The 12,811-nt window shown below is 37.5% G+C and overlaps 1 protein-coding gene across 1 annotated transcript in view; it reads left to right on the plus strand.

Annotated features, from left to right (window-relative positions):
- The window catches only part of LOC133662511 (zinc finger protein 800-like), a 68,981-nt gene that overhangs the window by 38,060 nt on the left and 18,110 nt on the right, over positions 1-12,811 (plus strand). The window contains exons 3-4 of the mRNA XM_062066579.1: positions 2,141-2,441; positions 8,700-8,795. Of these exons, the coding sequence (XP_061922563.1) occupies positions 2,141-2,441; positions 8,700-8,795 (397 nt within the window). The remainder of the gene's footprint in view (positions 1-2,140; positions 2,442-8,699; positions 8,796-12,811) is intronic.

Genomic DNA, 12,811 nt, shown 5'->3' on the forward strand with positions numbered 1-12,811 from the left:
TAATCGGATAAAAGAGACAAACTACATTTCTATCCTTTCCAGTATTTTAGTGGAAAAAAACAGCATACTTGCACCATACTTATTTTGATTATTGTTTCTCAGCTGTTTGTACATGTTGCAGTTTATAAATAAAGGTTTATTTTATTTATTTTTTATTTTTTTATTTTTTATTTTTTAAAAAGCCTCTGAGCATGCGTATAGCATAGATCCAACGAATCGATGACTAAATTAATCGGCAACTATTTTTATAATCGATTTTAATCGATTTAATCGATTAGTTGTTGCAGCCCTAGTACATATTGCATCGTTATGCCTCGTTTGTTGGGATATTTGAGCTCATTTAATTCCCTTGGTTATTTCCCTCTGTGTATTCAATTTATGTTATGTTATGACATATTATCTGTATGTAATATTTCTGTCAACAAAGATTTGCATCGGCCTGCGACACACAGTCATTTTGATAGTAGGCCAATATAGCTAACAGTGTTTCCCATAAACTGCCAAGATACCTGTGGCGGTGGGGGCGGGGCTATGGGCGTGGCCACCACGGCATCATCGAGTAATTTGCTTAATTTACTACAATGATATGATTTTCTCTAAAAAGGCTCAAAAAAATGTATACTTACTAATTAATAATAACAGTTTTGTTCTAAACGTCCATCCATCCATCCATTTTACAATATAATTACAACACTTTATGTACATATTTATATACAGATTTGAACAATAAGTTATTCACTGAAATATATTTATTAATTGTGGTTCTTACAAAAAATATTTCTTATAAAATACAAAAGCTAAAATGTCTCTTAAAGCTCTGCCCCTTTAATTAGTGCATGCTAAATAATTTAACTTTAGCCTACTACTACAACCATATTATTTACCAGCAACATAAAGTGAAACAGAGGCAGAGGTGTCCTGCCACAGTCAGTAACAAATAAACAGCAAACAGTAGTGGTCAAATACAAATAAGGCAACAAGAGAAGTATCCTACACTTCTCTTTTGTAAAGTAAATCCGAACAGCCTATATGGGCATCTACATCAACTATATCAGTGGTCCCCAACCTTTTTGTAGCTGCGGACCGGTCAACGCGGACCGGTGGGGGGGGGGGGGGTGTATTTAAAAAAAACATTTTAAAATTTTTTTTCCACATAAATAAATGCAATCATGTGTGCTTACGGACTGTATCCCTGCAGACTGTATTGATCTATATTGATATATAATGTATATATTGTGTTTTTTATGTTGATTTCATTAAAAAAAATAAAATAAAATAAAAAAAAATATTTTTTTATTTTTTATTTTTATTTCTTGTGCGGCCCGGTACCGGGCCGCGGCCCGGTGGTTGGGGACCACTGAACTATATGATTTGCCTGAGAAGCTGGACAGGACAAAAAAAAATAAAAAAAATTTTTAAATCTATTTGTGGCGGATGTAATTCTTTCGTGGCGGGCCGCCACAAATAAATGAATGTATGGGAAACACTGGCTAATATAGACACGTACTGTGCATCATGTGTTGCCTTCATTACAACACTTATATAAGGCTTTAAGTTTTTTGCGGCTCCAGACAGATTTTGCATTTTTGGTCGAAATTTTGGGTTGCCGACCACTGCCGAATGCGTCAGTCTCACACGCAGGATTCTCACAGGAATGAAGAAAAAAAAAAACGAACCCAGACCCACCGTATCGACCCGATCACGTGAAAAACCCCTCAGCTCATCTTTTAACATTTACAGGGCGCTCGTGCGTGTTGCACCGACACACCGTCGAGATATCTTGCGGTAATTGGATGACGGTTCAGTGAAAGAGTTCGGGTGGCCCACTTTGTACCGCGACTGACGTTCGGAGCGGCGCCTGAATGCCGGACTCATTTATCCGCCTTTCAAGGGCGGCGGGGGCGCGCTTGGTGAGCGAGACAGACGAGGGGCTGAGGAAAGAAGATGAGGATAAATTGGTGGGTGGGTGTGGAGGAAAGACCAGGGAGGTGCGACACGTTGTAGTCACTCACCTACTAGGTTAATTAGCCCGTGGATGCTCCATGTGTGGAACAAAGCAGCGGAGGGATTAAGACTGTTAGTGACATGCACACACACACATCTGTCATCCATGCTCACACGCCTGCTTCTGTGCCCCCAGCCGGAGGAGGAGGAGGATAGGCCGCTCCATTTAAGCAACCAGCGCTCCCCGCAGTCCAACAGCTCCTCTGATCACCTCGGCGCTCCCGCTCCGTCTGAGGCGCCGGCTAAAAACCCCACAGAAACCCAAACGGACGTCCAGGCATCCAAGGGTGACTCCGCCGCTCAGTCCAAGCCCCTGTGGAGGCCCATCCCCCCGCTGCTGCCGGAACCCGACAGAGGCGATGCCCCGGTGACCCGGGAACAGAGCTGCCAGACTGAGGATCTGATGCACCACAGCACTGCTGCCACTCATAACACAGGTGGGTCAAGTTGGCCGATGTATGCCTTAAAATGTAATATCGGAAATTATCGGTATCGTTTTTTTTTTGTTTTTTTTTTTAATTTTTAAAAATTTTTTTATTTTTTATTAAATCAACATAAAAAACACAAGATACACTCCGAACCAAAAGATGGTGCTATAGCACGAATAATAACACACTTTTTCAGTGTCTCTGTCGGTGTTCTATGAAAACTATTTGTTGAATACAAAACATTATGGCTAGATTAGCCGCACCGATTTATAAGCCGCAGGGTTCAAAGCTTGGGAAAAAAGTAGTGGCTTATAGTCCAAGAGGAAAGCTTGTCTGCACTCATTTTCAACATTCGAGACATTTTCAATAAAAGTACAGTAACTAGAGATGTCCGATAATATCGGCCTGCCGATATTATCGCCCGATATATGCGTTAAAATATAATATCGGAAATTATCGGTATCGGTTTTTTTATTATCGGTATCGTGTTTTTTTTGTTGTTTTTTTGTTGTTGTTTTTTTTAAAATTAAATCAACATAAAAAACACAAGATACACTTACAATTAGTGCACCAACCCAAAAAACCTACCTCCCCCCATTTACACTCATTCACACAAAAGGGTTGTTTCTTTCTGTTATTAATATTCTGCTTCCTACATTATATATCAATATATATCAATACAGTCTGCAAGGGATACAGTCCGTAAGCACACATGATTGTGCGTGCTGCTGCTCCACTAATAGTACTAACCATTAACAGTTAATTTTACTAATTTTCAATCATTACTAGTTTCTATGTAACTGTTTTTATATTGTTGTACTTTCTTTTTTATTCAAGAAAATGTTTTTAATTTATTTATCTTATTTTATTTTATTTTTTAAAAAGGACCTTATCTTCACCATACCTGGTTGTCCAAATTAGGCATAATAATGTGTTAATTCCACGACTGCATATATCGGTTGATATCTGTATCAGTAATTAAAGAGTTGGACAATATCGGAATATCGGATATCGGCAAAAAGCCATTATCGGACATCCCTAGTTGTAGCACATGTGGAGGTTTGGTGCTGAACCTACCAGTGACATGGCGAAAATCGAGCGATTAGTAATGTAATAAGTAGAGATGTCCGATTATATTGGACTGCCGGAAATTATCGGTATCGTTTTTTTTATCTGTATCGTTTTGTTTTTTAATTAAAATTTTTTTTTAATTTTTATTAAATCAACATAAAAAACACAAGATACACTCCGAACCAAAAGATGGTGCTATAGCACAAATAATAACACACTTTTTCAGTGTCTCTGTCGGTGTTCTATGAAAATTATTTGTTGAATACAAAACATTATGGCTGGATTAGCCGCACCGATTTATAAGCCGCAGGGTTCAAAGCTTGGGAAAAAAGTAGTGGCTTATAGTCCAAGAGGAAAACTTGTCTGCACTCATTTTCAACATTCGAGACATTTTCAATAAAAGTACAGTAACTATAGATGTCCGATAATATCGGCCTGCCGATATTATCGGCCGATATATGCGTTAAAATGTAATATCGGAAATTATCGGTATCGTTTTTTTTATTATCGGTATAGTTTTTTTTTTTTTTTTTAAGTTTTTAAAAAAAAATTTTTTATTTATTAAATCAACATAAAAAACACAAGATACACTCCGAACCAAAAGATGGTGCTATAGCACGAATAATAACACACTTTTTTAGTGTCTCTGTCGGTGTTCTATGAAAACTATTTGTTGAATACAAAACATTATGGCTAGATTAGCCGCACCGATTTATAAGCCGCAGGGTTCAAAGCTTGGGAAAAAAGTAGTGGCTTATAGTCCAAGAGGAAAGCTTGTCTGCACTCATTTTCAACATTCGAGACATTTTCAATAAAAGTACAGTAACTAGAGATGTCCGATATATGCGTTAAAATGTAATATCGGAAATTATCGGTATCGTTTTTTTTATTATCGGTATCGTTTTTTTTGTTGTTTTTTTTTAAATTTTTTAAATTAAATCAACATAAAAAACACAAGATACACTTACAATTAGTGCACCAACCCAAAAAACCTCCCTCCCCCCATTTCTTTCTGTTATCAATATTCTGGTTCCTACATTATATATCAATATATATCAATACAGTCTGCAAGGGATACAGTCCGTAAGCACACATGATTGTGCGTGCTGCTGCTCCACTAATAGTACTAACCTTTAACAGTTCATTTTACTCATTTTCAATCATTACTAGTTTCTATGTAACTGTTTTTATATTGCTGTACTTTCTTTTTTTATTCAAGAATTTTTTTTAAATTTATTTATCTTATTTTACAAATTTTTAAAAAAAAGTACCTTATCTTCACCATACCTGGTTGTCCAAATTAGGCATAATAATGTGTTAATTCCACGACTGCATATATCGGTTGATATCGGTATCGGTAATTAAAGAGTTGGACAATATCGGAATATCGGATATCAGCAAAAAGCCATTATCGGACATCCCTAGTTGTAGCACATGTGGAGGTTTGGTGCTGAACCTACCAGTGACATGGCGAAAATCGAGCGATTAGTAATGTAATAAGTAGAGATGTCCGATAATATTGGACTGCCGAAGTTATCGGCCGATAAATGCTTTAAAATGTAATATCGGAAATTATCGGTATCGTTTTTTTTATCTGTATCGTTTTTTTTGTTTTATTTAAAACATTTTTTTTTTTTTATTAAATCAACATAAAAAACACAAGATACACTCGGAACCAAAAGATGGTGCTATAGCACAAATAATAACACACTTTTTCAGTGTCTCTGTCGGTGTTCTATGAAAATTATTTGTTGAATACAAAACATTATGGCTGGATTAGCCGCACCGATTTATAAGCCGCAGGGTTCAGAGCTTGGGAAAAAAGTAGTGGCTTATAGTCCAAGAGGAAAACTTGTCTGCACTCATTTTCAACATTCGAGACATTTTCAATAAAAGTACAGTAACTAGAGATGTCCGATAATATCGGCCGATATATGCGTTAAAATGTAATATCGGAAATTATCGGTATCGGTTTTTTTATTATCGGCATCGTGTTTTTTTTTTGTTTTTTTTGTTTTGTTTTTTTTTCAAAAAAATTAAATCGACATAAAAAACACAAGATACACTTACAATTAGTGCACCAACCCAGAAAACCTCCCTCCCCCATTTACACTCATTCACACAAAAGGGTTGTTTCTTTCTGTTATTAATATTCTGCTTCCTACATGATATATCAATATATATCAATACAGTCTGCAAGGGATACAGTCCGTAAGCACACATGATTGTGCGTGCTGCTGCTCCACTAATAGTACTAACCTTTAACAGTTCATTTTACTCATTTTCAATCATTACTAGTTTCTATGTAACTGTTTTTATATTGTTGTACTTTCTTTTTTTATTCAAGAAAATGTTTTTAATTTATTTATCTTATTTTATTTTATTTTTTAAAAAGTACCTTATCTTCACTATACCTGGTTGTCCAAATTAGGCATAATAATGTGTTAATTCCACGACTGCATATATCGGTTGATATCGGTATCGGTAATTAAAGAGTTGGACAATATCGGAATATCGGATATCGGCAAAAAGCCATTATCGGACATCCCTAGTTGTAGCACATGTGGAGGTTTGGTGCTGAACCTACCAGTGACATGGCGAAAATCGAGCGATTAGTAATGTAATAAGTAGAGATGTCCGATAATATTGGACTGCCGAAGTTATCGGCCGATAAATGCTTTAAAATGTAATATCGGAAATTATCGGTATCGTTTTTTTTTATCTGTATCGTTTTTTTTTTTTTATTTAAATTTTTTTTATTTTTTTATTAAATCAACATAAAAAACACAAGATACACTCCGAACCAAAAGATGGTGCTACAGCACAAATAATAACACACTTTTTCAGTGTCTCTGTCGGTGTTCTATGAAAATTATTTGTTGAATACAAAACATTATGGCTAGATTAGCCGCACCGATTTATAAGCCGCAGGGTTCAAAGCTTGGGAAAAAAGTAGTGGCTTATAGTCCAAGAGGAAAACTTGTCTGCACTCATTTTCAACATTCGAGACATTTTCAATAAAAGTACAGTAACTAGAGATGTCCGATATATGCGTTAAAATGTAATATCGGAAATTATCGGTATCGGTTTTTTTTAGTATCGGTATCTTTTTTTTTTTTTTTTTTTTTAATTAAATCAACATAAAAAACACAAGATACACTTACAATTAGTGCACATATATTAGGGATGTCCGATAATATCGGCCTGCCGATATTATCGGCCGATATATGCGTTAAAATGTAATATCGGAAATTATCGGTATCGTTTTTTTTATTATCGGTATAGTTTTTTTTTTTTTTTTTTAGTTTTTTTAAATTTTTTTAGTTTTTATTAAATCAACATAAAAAACACAAGATACACTCCGAACCAAAAGATGGTGCTATAGCACAAATAATAACACACTTTTTCAGTGTCTCTGTCGGTGTTCTATGAAAACTATTTGTTGAATACAAAACATTATGGCTAGATTAGCCGCACCGATTTATAAGCCGCAGGGTTCAAAGCTTGGGAAAAAAGTAGTGGCTTATAGTCCAAGAGGAAAACTTGTCTGCACTCATTTTCAACATTCGAGACATTTTCAATAAAAGTACAGTAACTAGAGATGTCCGATAATATCGGCCTGCCGATATTATCGGCCGATATATGCGTTAAAATGTAATATCGGAAATTATCGGTATCGGTTCTTATATTATCAGTATCGTTTTTTTTGTTGTTGTTTTTTTTTGTTTTTGTTTTTTTTATTAAATCAACATAAAAAACACAAGATACACTTACAATTAGTGCACCAACCCAAAAAACCTCCCTCCCCCATTTACACTCATTCACACAAAAGGGTTGTTTCTTTCTGTTATTAATATTCTGCTTCCTACATTATATATCAATATATATCAATACAGTCTGCAAGGGATACAGTCCGTAAGCACACATGATTGTGCGTGCTGCTGCTCCACTAATAGTACTAACCTTTAACAGTTCATTTTACTCATTTTCAATCATTACTAGTTTCTATGTAACTGTTTTTATATTGTTGTACTTTCTTTTTTTATTCAAGAAAATGTTTTTAATTTATTTATCTTATTTTACTAATTTTTAAAAAAAGTACCTTATCTTCACTATACCTGGTTGTCCAAATTAGGCATAATAATGTGTTAATTCCACGACTGCATATATCGGTTGATATCGGTATCGGTTGATATCGGTATCGGTAATTAAAGAGTTGGACAATATCGGAATATCGGATATCGGCAAAAAGCCATTATCGGACATCCCTAATTACAAAAGTCACTACATTTGACCTGCAAATAAAATGAATATAGGATTAGCAGATATATAATATCGTTGTGGCAGTGCTCTACCGTGGGTTCCCCTGACTACCACACACTGGCACGAGAGCCCCGGTATTAAATGATAAATGGGTTATACTTGTATAGCGCTTTTCTACCTTCAAGGTACTCAAAGCGCTTTGACACTATTTCCACATTCACCCATTCACACACACATTCACACACTGATGGCGGGAGCTGCCATGCAAGGCGCTAACCAGCAGCCATCAGGAGCAAGGGTGAAGTGTCTTGCCCAAGGACACAACGGACGTGACTAGGATGGTAGAAGGTGGGGATTGAACCCCAGTAACCAGCAACCCTCCGATTGCTGACACGGCCACTCTACCAACTTCGCCACGCCGTCCCCGTATTCTGGTTACAATAATGTTTTTATTGAGTCCACTCTGCAGCGACCGCACTCGACTTTTCAGTCTTAGTCTCTCTTGCTCTCCGTTGTGCTCTCCAGCGTGTCTTTCTCTCTAACTCCAACTCCAACAACGTGTCTCGTCCTGGCTGCTGCTAATAAGGGCGACAGGTGATTAGATAACAAGCCCCAGTTGGGCAATCTACTCACCTGCCGCTGTCTTCGAGGCCAGCCCTTACACACCGTGGCAGGCCCGCAGACCACGCCCCCCTCCACAACCGTTTTTTACAAGTAGTTTGCTGTTTTCATTATTGCGCCATCTGCTGGATTTAAAAACAAAATCACTGGATTTGCGTTTTGACTCGACATACATTTGGACCCGAGTTGTTTTGGTCACATTGTTTTTTCTTAAAGGTGACACACACATCACTCCTTGTGTTGACAATGGCAACTGAAGTTTGAACTGTCATCTTTTTTTTACATCCTTCCTGTATCGTCTCCTGGTCCAAGGTCACTGTGTGGAGCCCGGAGATGCTCCTCTGCTCCAGCAGCCACTGCACACGTCCAAGTCCGGAATCCACCAGATCATTGAATGCTTCCGCTCAGGTCTGTGAGACATTTGCACCACGTCACATGTCCGTCCTACATTTTGGGTTTTGGGAATGGGCATATGTCTGGGCTTCTATTTTTAAGCCCAACACCACTAGAGTACAGCGACCAGTCATGTTCGTCTGGTAAAGTCAGAAGTAGGGTTGTCCCGATACCAATAATTTGGTACCGGTACCATAATGTATATCAATATTTTCCAAATAAAGGGAACTATGAAAAATGGTCAATTTTGGCTTTATTTTAACAGAACATTTTACAATGCAATAAACATGTTTCCTATTGCACTCAAAGAACAATTTTAGAAGGTTACAATATAAATGAAAGGGCATTAAACACATTGTGTTTTTCTTGTTGCACTCAAAGAACAATTTACAATTTTACATAATCAAAAATTAGATTACAATATAATAAAAAAGCTGTATTAATAACATCATATTAAATTATTTATGATTTATGGTTGCCAATCCTGGTATGTGCTTTAAGAAAAATACAATTATTAGTAAGTACTAAAAACAAAGCTTTGGATAAATGTACACAAATAAGCCATGTAGCAGGTAAAACACACTTTTGTTTAAGATAAAACACAAATTGTAGCAATTTGTTACCAAATTCAGTCATTTTACTTGCACGAGTTGAAGTTAGATGGGCGGTCTTAACTCCGCTAATATTTGGCATCAATCCAAGCAGTAGCGTGTGTGTTTTTGTGAGAAAGCGGTAGCGCATGCGCTGCGCAGTAAAAAAAGAAACCTTGCTTGCTTGTGTGTCCTGCAAAACTAATAAGAAAGCAACCAGAATGTCACAAATCGGCGGCCTCGGATTCTGACCGGAAAGCGGAGCTTAGCAGACCCATTGTAAAATGAAAGATGTTACCCCTGACGAAAACATCGACCCTAAAGGGAACGTCTGCCCTGTGCTCCTTGACGACAGTCTGCACCGGAGCAGAACAGCAGGACAGGTGTAAGAACTACATTATTACCTGCCACTCTTTATAACGCCTTGTGCAGATCTGAATGTTCATTATTTAAATGTTTACCTAAGTTTGAAGCAAATGTGCTATAATACTAATCGCCACAATTGGCGAGGCGTGTTTTAAAGCAACACTTGAAGTGCGGCGCGTCTTTGTTTACACTCTTTATTAACCAGTAGAATTGTCGTTTTTTTGCCATTCTTCCTCTCCAAGATGTTATTGCTTGTATGCGCCTCGGCTCTGTAGTCGCCGCCGCACATGAAAGATCGAAACCGGTACTTTTCAAAGGCAGTATAGTACCGATTTCAATCAATTAGTATCACGGTACTTTATTAGTACTGGTATACCGTGCAACCCTAGTCAGAAGCAAGTTCAGGTGTATTAAAGGCCTACTGAAAGCCACTACTAGTGACCACGCAGTCTGATGGTTTATATATCAATGATGAAATCTTAACATTGCAACACATGCCAATACGGCCGGGTTAACTTATAAAGTGACATTTTAAATTTCCCGCTAAACTTCCGGTTGAAAAAGCCTTCGGAGGATGACGTATGCGCGTGACGTAGCCCGGGGAACAGAGGTATGCCTTCCCCATTGAATACAATACAAAAAAGCTCTGTTTTCATTTCATAATTCCACAGTATTCTGGACATCTGTGTTGGTGAATCTTTTGCAATTTGTTTAATGAACAATGGAGACTGCAAAGAAGGTGGGATCGGTGTATTAGCGGCTGGCTGTAGCAACACAACAAGGACTACTTACTTGGATAGCAGACGCCTAGCCGATGCTAGCAGACCCACCGCACGGATGATCGGGTGAAGTCCTTCGTCGCGCCGTCGATCGCTGGAACGCAGGTGAGCACGGGTGTTGACGAGCAGAGCAGATGAGGGCTGGCTGGCGTAGGTGGAGCGCTAATGTTTTTATCATTGCTCTGTGAGGTCCGGTTGCTAAGTTAGCCTTAGCGTCGTTAGCAACAGCATTGTTAAGCTTTGCCAGGCTGAGATCTATTAACCGTGTAGTTACATGTCCATGGTTTAATAGTATTGTCGATCTTCTGGCTATCCTTCCAGTCAGGGGTTTATTTATTTTGTTTCTATCTGCATTTGAGACAGATGCTATCACATTAGCTCATGCTAAAGAGCTTCGTCGATGTATTGTCGTGGAGATAAAAGTCACTGTGAATGTCCATTTCGCGTTCTCGACTCTCATTTTCAAGAGGATATAGTATCCGAGGTGGTTTAAAATACAAATCCGTGATCCACAATAGAAAAAGGAGAGAGTATGGAATCCAATGAGCCACCTTGTACCTAAGTTACGGTCAGAGCGAAAAAAAAAATGTATTTCACTGCATTCAAGTCCGTCACTCTAACGTTCCTCATCCACGAATCTTTCATCCTCGCTCAAATTAATGGGGTTATCGTCGCTTTCTCGGTCAGAATCGCTCTAGCTGCGTTGAAAACAATAGGAAAATATGAGGGAGTGAACAACTGACAACGTCACGCTACTTCCGGTACAGGCAAGGCTTTTTTTTATCAGAGACCAAAAGTTGCGAACTTTATCGACGTTGTTCTATACTAAATCCTTTCAGCAAAAATATGGCAATATCGCAAAATGATCAAGTATGACACATAGAATGGATCTGCTATCCCCGTTTAAATAAAACAATGTCATTTCAGTAGGCCTTTAAGGAGCAACATGGCACAGCAAACATAAAAAGTGCATCAAGTAAAGGTCCTAATTAGGGATGTCCGATAATGGCTTTTTGCCGATATCCGATATGCCGATATTGTCCAACTCTTTAATTACCGATACCGATATCAACCGATACCGATATATACAGTCGTGGAATTAACACATTATTATGCCTAATTTGGACAACCAGGTATGGTGAAGATAAGGTACTTTTTAAAAAAATGAATCAAATAAAATGAGATAAATAAATTAAAAACATTTTCTTAAATAAAAAAGAAAGTAAAACAATATAAAAACAGTTACATAGAAACTAGTAATTAATGAAAATTTGTAAAATGAAGTGTTAAAGGTTAGTACTATTAGTGGAGCAGCAGCACGCACAATCATGTGTGCTTACGGACTGTATCCCTTGCAGACTGTATTGATATATATTGATATATAATGTAGGAAGCAGAATATTAATAACAGAAAGAAACAACCCTTTTGTGTGAATGAGTGTAAATGGGGGAGGGAGGTTTTTTTTGGGTTGGTGCACTAATTGTAAGTGTATCTTGTGTTTTTTATGTGGATTTAATAAAAATAAAAAAAACAACAACAAAAAAAACACGATACTGATAATAATAAAAACCGATACTGATAATTTCCGATATTACATTTTAACGCATTTATCGGCCGATAATATCGGCAGACCGATATTATCGGACATCTCTAGTCCTAATATAATAGTACTTTTCTAATATAATTAAAACAGCTTAAAAAGGTGTTTAGTAAGACCCACTTTATGTGTGTCGGTAGCTTTAATGCTAATGAGCCGTGTTTGACAGCACCATTGTTCACTTTATCTCCTTCTCTTTAATAAGGTGGTGAGAAATATTACAACACTTGAGAAATGTGTGTTTTATTTGTTCCCACTGCCTGAGTGGTAGGCTGGAGCCTATCTCAGCTGCATTCGGGCGGAAGGCGGGTTACACCCTGGACATACAGTACAGGCCAAAAGTTTGGACACACCTTCTCGTTCAATGCGTTTTCTTTATTTTCATGGCTATTTACATTGTAGATTGTCACTGAAGGCATCAAAACTATGAATGAACACATGTGGAGTTATGTACTTAACAAAAAAAAGGTGAAATAACTGAAAACATGTTTTGTATTCTAGTTTCTTCAAAATAGCCACCCTTTGCTCTGATTACTGTTTTGCACACTTGGCATTCTCTCCATGAGCTTCAAGAGGTAGTCACCTGGAATGGTTTTCACATCACAGTTGTCATAGTTTTGATGCTTTCAGTGACAATTTACAACAGTGTTTTTCAACCACTGTGCCGCAGCACACTAGTGTGCCGTGGGAGATTATCG

This window comes from Entelurus aequoreus, linkage group LG12 (genome assembly GCF_033978785.1).
Source record: "Entelurus aequoreus isolate RoL-2023_Sb linkage group LG12, RoL_Eaeq_v1.1, whole genome shotgun sequence".
NCBI classification, from domain to species: domain Eukaryota; kingdom Metazoa; phylum Chordata; class Actinopteri; order Syngnathiformes; family Syngnathidae; genus Entelurus; species Entelurus aequoreus.